We start from the raw sequence: 16,632 nt of genomic DNA on the forward strand, positions 1-16,632 counted from the left end.
GCAACAATTGTTCGTGATAAGCAATGACATCAGGGTTAGAAATGTTTAATCCAAGGATTCAACTTATTTTGTTGCCAGAACACTTCGTACCCCGATTTCAGGGGACAAAATGGGGGTACAAATTGTTCAGGCGACGAAATAGGTTGCATCCAGAAAAAAGTAGCATTGCTACTACAGCCGCCACTATAACAAAAGGTAGTGCCGCTACCGCTACCAAAAATGTAGCACAGTGCTGCCCAACTCTGGTACTATTCTATTTGTATCTGCTTCACAGGGCTATTTGCAGGGTTGTTGGGAATTAATTTAACCAATTGCTAATTTTGAAATGGCTGCTTTTCAGTCCAATGATGGTTTTTTTCAATCAAATTACAATGACCCTAATGCTCCGGCAGATCAAGGTTATGGGCAACAAGACAGGCATGTATAGTAGCATATTTCCTGTCTATTGTCATTATGACTCAAAATTTTGTCACAATCATTGAATCTATATAAAAATTCTCACAATCACTCATACTTCTAGTAAGGATATAAGATTGTTGGTTCAATCCTCACCACAAACATAAATGGTGTGTATTTCCAGACAGTTTATATCATGTTTAAAGTTGAAGCAGGTAACTTGAGGGTACTATGTTTCATCTGCACTACTGCATGACAATTTGCTCTGTTGTCATGGTATATCACCACAACCTTTGAAAGGTTAGGCTATTTCTGGTAATAAGCTGGAAAGATAATTGTATATATATGGGTCAGATGCATCAATTTTGTACCCTGTAGTCTCCAGAACGCATTTTTGCAGTTTTGGTATTTCTTAAGGTTTCAGTCTACTTTTTTAGGCTTTAAGTTACAGTTTAGATATGTGCCCCCCCTATGTAATGCTAATTTTCAATGGAAATTGTTAACTTCTTAGCAAAAATTTTGGATTTATCACAAAATTGCCCACTTTTTTTGGATTTTTCACGTGTTTACTTCTGTAATTCCCTTGTGATTTTTCACAGGCACATACTGCAGTGCTAAACTGACTTTTATTTAACACTGTGCAGCTTTAGCTACATTTTAATGTTGAAATGACACTGGCTTTACAATTTTGGCCTTGTATTTTTCTCAATTTTACGAATCTGCAATTTTGGCTCCACTATGTTGTAGTCTCCAGAACGACCCATGGTACTACTCTACCAATGCCTACTCTGTGCTCCTGTTTGGGTGTAAAATGATGCAAACTTATATATAAACAAACCTACAAAACAAGAAAACAGATTTACTAAAAAGTGTGATAATAGTTCACTCTTCTATGGAAGCTATTTAGCCTGGCTCCAAAATTGTGTAGTCTCCAGAACAAACTTTAACAAAAAATGTATGCTTCCCTGTTTAAAATGGCAAACATTCTTCCAGTATGTGATGGACTAGTATGCTCACTTAGCAGGATTTCATAGAGAGGACTCGGAATAAATAAAAGATTAGGAATTTCTTTCTTATTGAATTTGTCTGTAGTCTCCAGAACACTGTAGTCTCCAGAACTTTTTTTTTTCTTTTTTTTTGTAAAACCAGTAAGCACTCCTTTGTACAGTTATTTTTACATGTAATGTTACTATAAAAGTTGCTCATAAGAAATGATACCTGTTGAAGCATTCTGTAACCTATTTTTGATCTTAGAGAACATAGATACAGTTAAAGTTGTTAAATTTTAATTTAGCTGTGATTGTGAGGTGCTTTTTACGCATCTTTGATTGGCAATGGCTCCATATGAAAAAAGTATTGCTATTACTATTGCTAGCATATGATTTATTACTACCTTGAGGTCAAACAATACATGACTTTGGCTGAAGTATCAGAATATTTAGGTACATTATCGCACAACTGCAGTAAACCTGCTAGAAACTGATAAAATGGGTATACTCACACTGATATTTAATTTTCAGTATGAAAACACGATATTTTTTGGGGGCAGTCTTTTGATTTAGTTGGTAGAGAAGTATCTCAAGACTTTTAAATCAAAATTTTATGGCACCAAGCATTCTGAATTTTTTCTCCGTTCTGGAGACTACAGGTACAAAATTGATGCATCTGACCCATATATGACTTTATGCCATTATTACTTTTGCGTTAACCTTTCATAGAACAAGAAAGTTATACTTATAATAAACTGATACGAAGCAAAGATATTTAAAGGATGCTTCAATTCACTGGCTGTAGCGGTTACATATAAACGGCAGCAACAGATTTTGTCGCCAATACTTTGCTGATTGTGTTTAAAATGATTGTAATAGATTGAGTTTCACTTTTAGCAGCATGATTTTTGCTTACTTCACAGTGTAGATATTAACAACCTGTTTTAGCCTGATGTTGCGATATTGCTGTGGTAATAGCGAATTGTACTAGCTTTCGGAACACAATTCCCTAGTCCTGTGCTATGACGAATTTTTAATAATTGTTTTTCTTAATTGTCTACCAACATTTCTTTTAATATCACATGTTGAAAGAATGTTGCATGTTAATTGTAGACCATTAATATTTCTTTTAACATTAGATGTTTATTTTGTAGCTATGGCTATTACAATCAACCGCCTCCTAACCAGCAAGGAGGGTACGGTGATTACAGCCAGCAACCAATGATGATGCCGGACAATTCCTACAATTATACTGGACAAATGATGCAGCCATCACAGGAGCCTGTTAACAACCAAAATGACTTTGCGCAAACCGGTTATTCCGGGAGTTTTGATGATGAGCCACCATTATTAGAAGAACTTGGAATTAACTTTGATCACATTTATAGAAAAACGATTGCTGTTCTCAATCCTTTTACCATCACTGACTCTAATATTATTAATGAAACTGATTTAGCAGGACCACTATGCTTTTGCCTGGCATTAGGAGCAACGTTACTTTTGGTAACCTTGAATAACTTTTTACTTGTTTTTTTAAATTTACGCTTTAAGTGTTTTGTTTTTAATATCTTCAGATATCACTGATAATGAAAATGGTTTAGTTTTAAAACCCTTATTAGGCATGTGTTTAGCATCTACATTTCGGGTTTTATATTTTTGAATTAGAATGTCTAAAATATACCACTAGAAAAGCTTAAATGATAGTTTAGTAGTCATAGTACAGTAAGATGGCTCCTTGCTATAGCCTATTCAGTTTATTTTCAATATCTTTTGTTAATGATTTATGTTTTTTCTCTCTTGACAGGGTGGAAAAGTTTCATTTGGTTACATCTATGGCATTGGTGGTCTTGGAGTGGTAGCCATCTATGCTTTGTTGAATGTTATGTCAATGACTGGCGTCACCCTGGGATGTGTTGCTTCAATCATTGGCTATTGCATCTTACCAATGGTTTTTCTTTCAGCCTGTTCTGTTGTTTTATCATTAAAGTGAGTTGACGAGAATGTTTTTATATGTATTATTATTTATTTAAGACACTTTCAAAGTGTGATTGGATTGCCAAAAAGTGCAAATTCATTCTCAGGTGTTTTAATTTTTTTTTTATGTGTTCTACTTCATGAGTAATCTGTTAGGCAAATAACATTGTTATGATCAAAATTACCTAAAAGCCTGTTTAACTCTTATAGAAACCCGACGATCACAATAAGGATGAAACAAACTGCTAACTCTTATTTATTGTATTATGCATTTTAAATAGCCTACTTAAAGGTGTTTTTGATACTGGATGATGTGCAGATTTTCTGACAATAAAAGTTAATACAACTAGAAAGGGTCCACGTCTTTTAGGCGCAGACAGTTAGGCGCCGGTCAAATAGGCGCCGGTCAAATAGGCGCGCACACTGTGGCGTCAAGATATTTAGGTGCGGAGCACTGTGGCGCCTGTTCATTTAGGTGCCATTCCTAGTAGTCTGCACTCTGCAGATTGTATCAGCTCAGCTTTGGCAAAACCTAGTCGGGGTTTTGACGGAAAACTAAGTTACTCTTCACTCAAGCCACCTGCTTGAATATAGGCTACGGTATATTTTTTACTGATGTTTAGTACACAGTTATTATTTGACTTAACTAAAAGTAAACTCAGTTATGTTCGGAAATTTGGATAATTTATTGATAAAGCTTTCGCCGACGCAAACCTGGACTAACAACAAATAAATGCCGAACATGCGCATTAAAACAAAAATATATTTTTCTGTTCAATACAGTTTGTGTGAAAAACATTGCCGGTTTAAGCAGCTTTCACTCACGGAAGCCATGACATATTTTTCTGTTCAATACAACATTTTGTGTGAACAGCATTGCCGGATAAAGCAGCTTCACTCACTGAAGCCATGACTAACAACAAATGAATGCATGCGCATTAACAAAACAACATATTTTTCTGTTTACAATATAATATTTTGTGTGAAAAGCATTGCCCTACCTGCCAAGCTGATAGGGTCTGCTACTATTCGATGAGTCCGATTCGGTGAGTTCGATTCGGTGAGTTCCTAAATCGTAACCCCTAACTCCTAACTTTGAAACAGCAATGATAATTTGGCTGCGGTACTCAATAATTTAAAAAAAAAATTCAAAAAATCACCGAATAGGGAATCGGACTCACCGAAACGGGCCATTCCGAAGCTGATACAATCTGCAGACTTTACTAGAAATAGCACCTAAATGAATGGGCGCCACAGTGCTCCGCACCTAAATGTCCTGACGCCACAGTGTGCGCGTCTATTTGACCAGCGCCTAACTGTCTGCGCCTAAAAGACTTGCTCCCACTAGAAACATGAGAAACTATTGAAGGTAAACTTATTCCAATCACGAAAGTTTTATTGCTGCCCAACCTTGCTTGAGGTATCTCAGCTGGCAGCGGCAATGCATTTGCTTCTACTGAACAATTAAGATCTAAGGAGTTAAAGACTTTACTAATTGAAAGGTTTCAACAGCCACTTATGTATTTAAATTTTTTGTCACACGGTCATAACTTACATGTTGTGTTTTGTTGCGCAGAGGCCTGGTGGGAATATTGTTGACATTTTTGACTGTTGCCTGGTGTAGCTTATCTGCCTCGAAGCTGTTTGTATGTGGCTTCGCAATGGACTCCCAGCAACTTCTGATCGCGTATCCTTGTGGGTTACTCTATGGGGTCTTCGCTCTATTAACTGTTTTTTGAAGCCCTTTGTTGACTCAAATCCATTACTAAAGTTGATGTATCTCTTTGGTGTGGATTTGTTAAAAGGTTTTTCCTGTTACTAACAAGCCAATCATATTGTCAATTTATTGGTGGTAAAACTGAGCTGTCTATAATTTTATCGCATAGGAAGTCCACAAGATATTCTTACAAAATTTATCTTTTGTCGTTATAGTTTTCTTCTCGTAGTAATTTTGTTTCAAAAGACTAACTTGGGCATGGTTGAAAATGGGTGAATGACTTCCCAATTAGCTATATCCCTGAGCAAAATCCATCATTTTTGCATTGATTCAACGTCTACAGAATACAGATGCATTGATTGTCGCTGTAACTTTTTTTCACCGTGTCCTTACATTTACATTACTTTCCGTTTAATGATTTATTTCTGACCATCAAAGCAAAATATATTACTGTTATTACTTGCTATAACATGACAGGGGCTTTTGAAAAATAGGAAATGTATTCTTTATTCTGCAGTGTAGTACATATAAAGGAAATATAACCCGTGGTGAGATTCTTAGTTTTGAACACCAGTTGCGAATCGAAATATGATCATTCGATTGCGGTGCTTACTTTTTTGTAACGTTCAAACCTGATCAGAAAAGACTGAAACTAAAAACTGGAAATGTAGAAACAAAAGCTGTTGCGAATTTCTAAAGCAAAGATTTTTCGCCTCTTTTTGAGGATGGTAATCAGCTTACCGAAAAATATTTCCCAATTTCCGCGGCTAATCCGCGCCTTGTTGTGACCAGTCTTGTTTTTAAAACTCTCAAAGTGAAGCCATGATTTACGTGCCAATAAAGCAGCACCGTAATATATTGAACAATGAATGATGGGAGAGTAATTGAGGAAGTGTTCATAAATCATATGACATCACTTTCTTGCTTTTCTTCACCGGAGTCATGCGATGTTCCTGCTGCTTCTAAAGAAGCACAGCGAGGCTTCGAACTACTTTGGAAGTGATTGCTTACGGTTTGAGACTTCAATTTGTGAACGCATTTTCATAGAAGCTGATCATATTTAATCTTTTTTTTTTTTGATTTGAGTTTTTTGCTTTAAATCTTTCGCTTGGATGGACTAGTAGGCTATAGAATTCTTTCATCGTCTTCTCTTAGCAAGCTTCGTACGCTTTGTACAAACTTCTTAGATGGTAGCATTTATATTACGAGAACCATGCTAGGGGTTCTTAAGCGGACACACCCCATTTTCTTCAGTTTTTACCCTACCTAATTGGACGTGTCCCCCAGTTTAAGAACCACTAGACTATGTTCTATTCAATTTACAACAGGCATAGTCGAATAAAATCACACGTAAACCGGTTAAGTGGTTAGCCTTTGGAATGTAATATGGCAATTCGTTTTTCCATATTTAATTTAACCAATTTTCAACTTGTTATACTGAGTGACAGTGTGTTTTGTTTCCGTTTATGCATTGTACATAGTCGCTTTCCTTCTGCAATACCGTATGCATGTTAGTAGTTTGTTCAACGTTAGTCTTGTTTAATGGAAATATAATTGCTGGGACTTAACGGATGGGTTTGTCGTGTTGACTCTGCAGCGGTGTTGAGAAAGATATATTTTGCTTGACGTTTTGGGACCCTTTTATTAGGGCATTAAAATTGTTTCTTTGCAGTTGGTAATAACTGGCACACTCCGTCCAACACCAATCTCCGACCTCTATAACTTAGCAACTATAGCTGCACCTCATATCCGAAGAGAAGTCGCTACAAATAAGGAAAGAGTAAAACAAATATCCGACGAACGCCACCCTCTCTATGAACACAAACGTATTCCAACAAGACTCAAGTCACGCAAGAGCTTCATCAAAGTCGGCCCATTGGAACACACAAGCGCGGCAGCTGCACGATTAGAAATGTGGACCTCTGAGCCCGATAGGAGAGAGAGAGAGAGATATTGTTTATTTGCCTTTCTAATACGACTCGATATAAAGAAACACAATTACATACAAATCAAAATATGGCAATAGAAAGATCTGGCAGCACCGAACAACCTTGCGGTTAACCAGTCAAGGTGCTGCCTGTCATCAGTCATCTTACATTGCAGCATCAGACATTATAACTGTATCAATAAAATATAATGATGGATGGAACAGTAGCTTCGAAATCGAATTGTATATATAAGGTTTTGTAGAATATTGAATCAAGACCAGCTGGGAAAACATGAGCATATAATGAATCATATCGTTTAAGAACATAAATACGAGGTTACATGAGATAAAATAATTTAACTGAACGATTTTAACGATTTAATAAGAACTTAACAAGGTAATTTTATAAAGTTTTTTAAACAAAGCTAGGTGTTTGCTTTTAATACATTCATCCAATTCACTCCACAATTTAGTACCCCGATGTGTCAGAAGATTGTGTGCCACGGATTTGTTTATTTGTGGAAGAAAATACTTCATTTTATTTAGTTGTGCGAGTGAATATTATCAAGTTTTATAAAACGATCTTGCAATACAGGCGGTAGATTATTATTGGAAACTTTATGCATAAATTTTGCAATTTCGAGTTTGTAAATATCTTCACGTTGTAAAATATTCAAAGATTTGTATAAGCTAGTGACGTGACTGAATTTTGTACTTCTAGTGATTGCGCGAATAATATTATTGTGTCTTACGTCAACTTCCTTGATTAGTGTTTTACCTGCAGTACCCCATATAGTAATACCGTATTGAACACGACTATATACTAGACTATAATATAACATAAGCAATGTTTCCTCTAACACATAGTTACGAAGGCGATAAAAAATTCCGGAATATCGAGCCAACTGCAGCGACAAATGTTTAATGTGTGAGGACCAGGTTAGATTTTCATCGACATGGATTCCCAGGTAAACATGGATTCCCAGGTAGGACACAACATCCTGCCATCCCAAGTCCTTCCGAAAGTCTTTAACAAACTCCCACCCTTGAGAGAAGAGAGTGGTGCTGCCTAAATAGAGCCCGCTGCGGAGTCGGGAGAAATAAAAGCAACCTTTTCCGATGGAAGATGACTCCTAACCCTACGTGTGACTGCGGCCTAGGCCTAGACAATCAGACGATGAAGCACATCCTCACCAACTGCCCCCTTAGCCCTTCATGTGATGACAACGACCTCAAAAACATCACAAACAATGCTCTTACCTGGCTCCGACACTGGCGTGACAAGCTATGAATGAATGAACACCACAAATTCTTGCCACAAGAGCTCTCGACCGCTGCTCATGCCAGTCAATTGAATGTTTACCGTTGTGGGAGCGAGCTTTTGTTACGCCAAAACAGTGTTTGTGTCCAAATGCATTCTTCGTGATTTAACAAATATCAGAAGCTACAATAACCTTTGCCATGATGCCGAGAATATCATTGTGTTGACTGTTGATCAGATACATCGTACAAGTTAAATTTAACATCGCTCTCAACACTATTATGACTTTGATCGCCTATGCCCAACTCCCACCAACCTTTTGCCGGTACCATCAAACAATGCTCAAGATACTGGGCAAGGAAGATCTTTTGCGCATTTGCATTTCTTAAGCTACATTATCTGATGACCACCTCCTTAACCAGATGGTCCTAAACTTGCAACTCCAAGGGCTTCAACGCTTGAGATCTCGACGCCTGTTCTTCCACCATACCCCGGTTTGCTACCTCTTACTCCAACTTGATTATTTCTAAAGTAGCCTATACAAAAAGTTGTAAGACCAAATCAGTTTGTAGTCCTTCCCAGTACCTAACATCTTTCTAGAGCAGAATTAACTCGTAAGAAATGAGTGAAGATCGATCGTTTACGAACTAAGGGTAGGTCGATTCAATAGCAACATGCCTTAATGGGGCCTCGCCGACTCACCATCTTGTGTGTGTGGCTCAAGCCGCACACCACATCATCCGCAATTGTCCAATATAGCCGACCGAGTGTTGGATGAATGTGTGGACTCAACAGCGCTCGATGAACTCACAATATATCAACTGTTGTAACCGGATTAAAAACTATGACCAGCGGCGGCCTCCACCGCAAGAACAACTACGCGATTTGCTTTGCATTTGACGTCGTGTTATATTCGAAGCATTACTGACGCAGCGTATTTGTCAGAAACGGCGCAAAGGGCCATCAGACTTGCCGAAGCGTTAGGTACAGATTTCCATTGCAAGTGAGAGAGTGGAATAATTACTCTTCAAACTAAAGGATGAACGTATGTCTGTGTCGTCCGACGCTTATAGGATCCTCTTCGTGGATTAGCTGGCAGATGAGTTGGCTGCAAAGCATAAAAATCAACCTTTTTTTACTAAATTGGTCCTGGATAAGGCTACTCAGTAGGCTATCCGAGCCGTGGTTTTAGCATACCGAAGCTATACACGAGCACTTCTTCAGCATAATCCAGGACCAACCATGCATCTTTAACAAGCAACAACTATCACATTTATGCCATTTAACATAAATAACCTACGCTGTTTGCCGTTCTGTTCAAGTTAAGACGTAAGGTCATTAAACCGTTTTGTAAGCAGTGAAAGCGATAAGCTCGACCTTTGTTTTAAGATCCTGTAAGGCTTCCGAGTGTAGCTACTAGGCCTATAAATTGGATAAGCGAAATAACTACATTATAAAAAAACGGTTTTGTAAAAAATACAAAAAAGAAAAACAAATGTGACGGCGTGGATATTGCAAAGTAGGCTAAGTGTACGGAGTCAAGTTTTCTGGACTTCTATTTTAATCCGACTCTAAAATCTGTGAATCCACTCTTGCTCGAAATATTTTGGGGACATTGACCCTAAACTTCACTCCCAGCGCAAACCATAATCCAGGTTTTTTGTCAATAACCAATGTCCGAAAAAACAAACCCAACTCTTCCTTGGATGTGAATTGTTGCTTCAAATATCAAAGATAAACATCTTTATCAGTGAAAAACGGTTAGTAAAAACTTGCCAGCTCACAGTTTGAAGTTGTGTTAGTCTACTTGACAGTAGGGGAAGGCGGGGCAAAACGAACATGCTAACTTTAAAGTGCTCTAATTGAGCAAACAAATTAGATGTTATGAACCGATTGTGTTTTTTTTTAATTACATGTCACGTAACCATAAGTGCCCAGAGAATGAAACTTAATGTTTTTTTTTGTTTACTTAAAAACAGAAAGATTTTTATTCTTTGTATCTGTTTTGCCTGGGCATGGGGCAAAACGGACATAGCGTATGATCGGCTTTGCCTCAAATTTTATTTTGTTAATTAGTTGTTAAGATCAAGCAAATTTTTGTGAACTTGTTAGAATGAATAGTATCCACAAATAGAGCAGTCAAGTTTGGTAACTATAGAAGCTAATAAAGTGATTTTAAATCAAGCTTTTACCTGAAAAAACGCAGCTTCTTCGGTCGTCTCATTCAAATACTGTACAATCAAATTAACTGTTTGTCAAAAAACAATTTCCGTGCAAAAAAAAAATTGTTTCTTTAAGGCTGTGTTGCAAGTGATATCGATAGGCTATGTCCGTTTTACCCCAATCATCCATTAATCTGCTTTGCCCCAAACAAGCTACTCAAGAAAGTCTATAATTACAGTAGAAGCAAAACTAAAGTAGCCTATATGTATAAAGCTCATCTTTTGGAGAATAGTGATCCATTGTCCACCGATGTTCAAAATTGAAAGAGAAGCAGAAATTGAAAAAAAACAAAACAGCTAGATATCATATTTAGGGGAGAGTGGGGCTAGTCGGAAAGATTTTTTTTTAAAGTGAAATTTAAAACAATTGGTGCATAACCTGACAACTTGAAGCGGCTTAAGTTATCATCTATGATGTCCTCTATCATACAACCAAAAATAAGTATTGAATCAATTCAGCTTTTAATGAAAATTTAAAATAAACAAACATACAATTGATTTTTCAACTAACCCCACACCTGGGGTTAGTTGAAAAACGTCAGTTTAATGCCTACTAATGAACTGGATACTCTTTTTTCAACCAACAAACATTTACATGGGGTTGTAAGCAAATATGTTTACTTGCTTTAAAATTAAAATGCAATGAATTCTACATCTAATCATCGGAAAAACATTTTTTAATAAACGCATTGTTAAAACTTGTGATGCCGCATTTATAGCACTTTCCAAGTTATTCAAATTAAAATTTTACAATGTATGTCTGCTTAAAACAAGTACATTGGAACTTATACTACTTATTATCATACCACGACGATATACTCGTATCATACTACATAGTTATGCTGTTATTAAAACATTTTCCAACTAACCCCACCCACTATTTTCCAACTAGCCCCCTTAGCATATGACAAACTATTTTCCTAAAATATTCAAGCATGGTGCATTAAACTAAAATTTGTTTATTTTTTAGTGTTGTAGAACACCTACAGCTGACACACACCAAAAAATTTCTTCCTATCTTGAACGATATCGACGCATGAGATGTTTTTAAATACCGCTAAAAAATTTACTTCGAAAGTAAGAAAACACAAAATTGTCAGCCAAACAAACATACCTTGACTCAACAAATCGAAACTAACATGGATTATGTGTTTTTATAAACTACTTCACATGTTTGCAGTAAATATTTAAAAAAGTTATGGAGAGTTAAAAAAATGATCATTTTTCAACTAACCCCGCCTTCCAACTAACCCCACTCTCCCCTAAGTGGGCAAATTTTGTAACAAAGAGCGGAAAAAACTATTTCAACCTCTTTTCTGCCACTCGGCAGGTAACTTATGGCACGAACGTTCCCAAATTTTTGTGTGGAGTAGGCTATTCATTCAAGTCAGTGCCGGTCTTAGGGTATTTCTGGCCCTGTGCGGAATATGCTTTGCGGCCTCAATGACAATGATCGAATTCAATAGCGTGGTTAGGTATTTTGAAAAGGGAGGGGAGATTTGACGGCTGGCGGGCGAAGCCTGACGGTGTACTCGCCGAAGGCGACACCCAGCGGCAGGGGGTCTGGGGAGCCTCCCCCAGAAAATTAAAAAAATTACTTTGAATTTGGTGCATTCTGAGAGCATGTTCAACAAAACATTGAGTATGAATATTAGCCTATTGTAAATCGAATTGAATTTTTTCCATTGAAAATGACAAAAATTACTGCATTTTCTGAGTAAATTGCGGGCCCTGTGCGATCGCACGGTTTGCACACCCCAAAGACCGGCACTGATTCAAGTAGTTTAGAGGATAGAGGAAGAAGCGTTATTTTTATATACAGTTTTTTTTAATTAAGCAAATGTTCGTTTCCCCTTTCCCCTAGCCTATTTTGTGATGACATTTTGGATATTAACTTAACATAGCCTACCGTAATCTGATAAAAAGTTATTAGCTTACGGTAGACTGCTGTACCTGTCAATAGTGTTGTATTAAAAGAATTTTGCATCTTGTAAGGTGTAGCCTAACCTACATTTTCTACCTGTGCCGCCATAAGTTCCATTTGCTTTGCTTTTATGGTGCTACGTCTGACGCTGCGTCTTTTTTCCATATTTCTCATGGCACTGTCACTGGGTTGGGTCTTGTCCATCGACGACACGCCTTGGAGTAACAAGGAAACGCTTGGGCTGAGACCAAGTCTAATCACAAAATATATACAAACTTAGTAAGTGAGGTATTGTTTTCCTTAAATCATTCTAGTTTAAAATGCAGACTATAGCACCATTTTTCATTCAAAAACGAAATAAAACCAGCCTCTACGGGAGAAACTTGATCACGTTCTCTCACCAAAACCAAATAAAAAACATGTAAATTTTGGAAAATATCTCGCTTGCTTTAGTTGCTCAATCACATAATTTATGTATAAATAATTTATAATTATAATATCAAATAATTTATCCGGCAACATCTAGTAGGCATAGGCTACGTGTGTTTTCAGCAGTGGATCAGGAAAGTAATTTTTTCTCTCAGTTGTTGAAATTATTACCTTTCAGAATTTTGTTTGTTTATCTGTTGAAAGTGCAAAACTATTCGTTAATCCTTTAAGTAAGAATTTTTACCTACAATCTCAAACGTAGAACTATTCAATCATTTAATTGACTCTTTAATGTTTGATATGCCACTAAACTATGTCATCCATTTTTTCAAAGTCACTTTGGCCTACATGGAAAAGATAGAGAGAATCGTGACCCTGGCTAATATAGCCTTTATCGCTGCTTTCTGTCTGCGTGGAATTTAATTTATTAAACCTATAGTGCTATTTTGTTTTGCATTGTTACTTGTAGGCCTACCATAGGCTACTATTCTCACAACAGCCGAAATAAAAAAATTTCTCACTCATTTCCTAACTTAAGAGTGAGCAGTTCTTCAATGAGTTGTCGTGACGAAGAAAACAAATCTGTTTTTTGTGCCTCTTTTAGCGTTGCTCTAAAGTCTAAATAACCTACACTATTTCAAATTTTCTTCTTTTTTTACATGTGCTAGCTGAAGATGCTATTACTATAGCGAAATCGATTCTTAACTTAATAAATTACACTAAGAGGTTAGATTGTTGTGCAAATGCCAGCATTTGATGAATGCAAATTAGCAGTACCATAGCGTATACAGTACAGTAGATTGGCTCCTACAACTTACAAATTGTTGTTCCAGCTAAGCGTGCTCATTTTTCTAGAATCTGTAAATATATAAAAACTCTGTAATGTTGACGGTTAAATTTTGATTAAATTTTTTTTAGAAGGAATTATTGTAGACTACAGTAGCCTACCGTAGGCCATATAGTCTTTATAAAGATAGGCTACTGAGGGTAGCATCACTATAAACGTTGGTAAGATAAAATGCAATGAGATTACATTAGGACACGGTGCAGAAACTTAGTGAGCAATTGGGGCAATATTTATCTCCTATCCCATACAAGCAAAGTGTAAACAGCCTCTTTATTTAGTTAGCCTATACTGTCTATTTTGTGTCAAAAATGTTGTAGAAGATCTGTTTCAGATACAATTTGGGTAGAGAGGTAACTCTTTTAAACCATAAACAGACATAACTAAGCAACAACACTACATTTAACATTATAAAAACAAAAAACAACAAGCGAACGTTTTCGGCTAGTCATATAGCCCTTTTCAAGCCTATAAGAAATGTATTATACAACTTATAGGCTTGAAATGGCAATGGCATAGGCAATGAACAACTTATAGGCTTGAAAAGGGCTATATATAATGTATTTTTTCTTATAAGCTTGAAAAGGGCTATATGACTAGACGAAAACGTTCGCTTGTTGTTTTTTGTTTTTATAATGTTAAATGTAGTGTTGTTGCTTAGTTATGTCTGTTTCAGATAAGTTAGCTCTCTCGATAAAAATTGATTAGAACAGTCAGTGGTCAGATTTTAAACATCTTACAAATATAGTTGGAGTCTAAATCAGCGGCTTTCAACCGTTTTTCAGTTGCAGACCTTTTCATAGTCACTCTGAGTAAAAAGGCTGCAAACACAATGCTAAGTTTAGTAGACCAACTTGTTCTTGAAATCACTGTAGACCTAGTTAGGGACTCCCCCAAAACTCTCTCCAGACTCCAAATTAGGAACTAGTCTAAAATTTAAACGCGGTACCGTACTGTAAAAGGTAGGCTACATTGAAAAACAAGATTGGAATCGTAATAAAATCCTAAAGTGTTTGCAAATTATACATCTACTGTAGGCTATATTCTTGTTGACATGGAAAGTGAATAATAACTGATGAGATCACCTCTTCCAGCTTTTATTCCCAGATTTGTCACTGCTCTGCTTGGACTTTTGAACGACGATCTAACTTCTGTGTTTCTCATCATACTTGCCCTGTGAGTTGAGCGATTTTGCATTTGGTCCCATGGTGTGACTGACATTTTGTGTATTTTAGTTATGCCCTTTTCGTCACTAACTTTTGCTGTGTTATTCCTCAATTTTGGTGGAAGGGTGGACTGTACTTCCACAAAGTTACTGCAACAGCCTGTTATGCAACAAAAATCCAGTTGAAAACCTTGTGAAATTCAGGACTTTGTGAAATGATGACGTAGACTGGAAGCTTTCAAATATTTTTGGTGCGATAAACCTGGAAAACTTTCTTCAGCTTACGAAACATTATCAACAGCAGCGAATCAGCACAGACTCGTTTTGACAGTCCCCAGATAGCAAAATCCGTTATGTTCACGTTGAATCAATTGCAGACGTTGAATCAATGCAAAAATTGCAAATTTTGCAGGCTGGGTCGCAACCAATTCAGTGGTGATGCAGTGTAAATTTTTACCTTCACGTTGCAAGGAGAAAAACTCATTCATTTTGAAGTAAAATAATTTTACTTCTCTTGATGGTTTGAGTTTTATCTCAACTGTATATAAATTTTTAGATTAGTTTGGTTTTGAATCTTTATTCCTGGTAGTTTCGCATTCTTGTTGAGGCTCTTGACACAGGGTCGGTTACCGAGATTGACAGAGTGAAGTTTTTCCGATTGTTGAGCTATTTTTGCCGAGGAATAATTCCATTCACTAGGTGCCGCTGAATGGAGAGCAGTTCGGAAATGCGTTGCTCAAGCGCACACCCCGAGAGTCGAACCAGCGCCGCTTGATCTTGAGCCGGGTGCGTAACCACTGAGCTAACGGGGCGGACGATTGTTTCCACATACACGTTACAAGCATTGCGACAGTTGCAAACAAAAACGCTCTGTGCATATAGCCAAGACCCAAGAGCCAGGCAGAGACACACTATATCGTTAACGTTAAATCTCACTGGTTGGTTGTTTGAACAAAATGAGTTCGTAATTTCATTTCACATACTTTTGCGCCGCAGCTGTTGGTATATTACTGTAGTGTATGCCTTTATTTTTGTATTTTTCTTTCTTTGTGATTTGAATATGGACATGTTTGTCTGATGTAAATAAATAATAATTATAATAAGATAAAGCCTATTCCCTACAATAAGTAGCCTGCTATCACAAGTACAAGAAGAGAGTTCAATGCCAAACAAAAAAGCTAGTCAGAGCGAATGAAAGCAAATGTGGGTCAGAAGGTTCTTCCTCGATTAGAATATCTATTTAAATATTTGATTTGAACCTTTAGAGTACAATAAAGAAAGTTGCACAAGTTATTAAGGTTTTTAAAAAATGTAAAGTTATGTAGACTGCAGAAAAACAAAATAATTGGTCCGCAACAAATATATCAAAACAGTTTGAAATGTTAGGTTTGGAACATCTAGCTTTATTCAGAAGAAACGAAACAATTTTATCTGAAAAGACTTTTTTAATATGAAAAACCGCTTTGATGGGGAATTAGTTTGACTTTACCAACACCAATGATCAAAAGCGTCAAGCATTGAAGAATTAAAAAAAAATAACTTAGAACAAAGTGTTATACATAGTAACAGTTTTTCCAAGTAATTTTTTTTATAAAAAAGCAAATTTTATGCAAAAAAAACCTGAAAAATTACCTACGTTTAAATCCAGCCGAACAGTTACATCCCATCGCCAGGGAACCTTTAGAGTAAAAACTTACATGTTCTTGTTTTTTGCCGCTAAGAAAAGATATATTTCAATAATTCGTTTTTTTATTGTCATTCTTTTCCCTTTTCTTCCTGTTAAG

At 36.6% G+C, this 16,632-nt stretch overlaps 2 protein-coding genes across 3 annotated transcripts; one reads left to right on the plus strand and one right to left on the minus strand.

Annotated features, from left to right (window-relative positions):
* The first annotated feature begins 279 nt into the window (after nucleotides 1–279).
* Nucleotides 280–6,644, plus strand: LOC145783375 (protein YIPF5-like). The gene is made up of 4 exons (XM_082595229.1): nucleotides 280–417; nucleotides 2,540–2,888; nucleotides 3,190–3,371; nucleotides 4,936–6,644. Exons 1-4 carry the CDS (start codon nucleotides 326–328, stop codon nucleotides 5,096–5,098), a joined length of 786 nt encoding a protein of 261 aa, XP_082451355.1. The 5' UTR covers nucleotides 280–325; the 3' UTR covers nucleotides 5,099–6,644.
* A 2,513-nt stretch (nucleotides 6,645–9,157) lies between these two features.
* On the minus strand, nucleotides 9,158–16,591 carry LOC145783661 (uncharacterized). 2 transcript variants are annotated; one of them, XM_082595546.1, is made up of 5 exons: nucleotides 16,485–16,591; nucleotides 14,769–15,008; nucleotides 13,658–13,697; nucleotides 12,507–12,663; nucleotides 9,158–9,372 (listed from the first exon to the last, which is right to left on the minus strand). In XM_082595546.1, exons 1-5 carry the CDS (start codon nucleotides 16,513–16,515, stop codon nucleotides 9,292–9,294), a joined length of 549 nt encoding a protein of 182 aa, XP_082451672.1. In that variant the 5' UTR covers nucleotides 16,516–16,591; the 3' UTR covers nucleotides 9,158–9,291. The 2 variants fall into 2 exon arrangements, with proteins under 2 accessions (XP_082451672.1, XP_082451673.1); XM_082595547.1 differs by having other exon boundaries at nucleotides 16,481–16,591.
* Nucleotides 16,592–16,632: the final 41 nt, after the last annotated feature.

The sequence above is a fragment of the Aplidium turbinatum genome, chromosome 14 (assembly GCF_918807975.1).
Source record: "Aplidium turbinatum chromosome 14, kaAplTurb1.1, whole genome shotgun sequence".
NCBI classification, from domain to species: Eukaryota; Metazoa; Chordata; class Ascidiacea; order Aplousobranchia; family Polyclinidae; genus Aplidium; species Aplidium turbinatum.

Coding starts and splice junctions, on each gene's coding strand:
- LOC145783661 (XM_082595546.1), bottom strand. CDS start 16,515: ATGGGATGTAACTGTTCGGCTGGATTTAAAC. Junction 15,009..16,484: donor CTGTTCGGCTGGATTTAAAC/GTAGGTAATTTT, acceptor GTTGCATAACAG/GCTGTTGCAGTAACTTTGTG. Junction 13,698..14,768: donor GGGAATAAAAGCTGGAAGAG/GTGATCTCATCA, acceptor ATATATTTACAG/ATTCTAGAAAAATGAGCACG.
- LOC145783375 (XM_082595229.1), top strand. CDS start 326: ATGGCTGCTTTTCAGTCCAATGATGGTTTTTTTCAATCAAATTACAAT. Junction 2,889..3,189: donor TAGGAGCAACGTTACTTTTG/GTAACCTTGAAT, acceptor CTCTCTTGACAG/GGTGGAAAAGTTTCATTTGG. Junction 3,372..4,935: donor TCTGTTGTTTTATCATTAAA/GTGAGTTGACGA, acceptor TTTGTTGCGCAG/AGGCCTGGTGGGAATATTGT.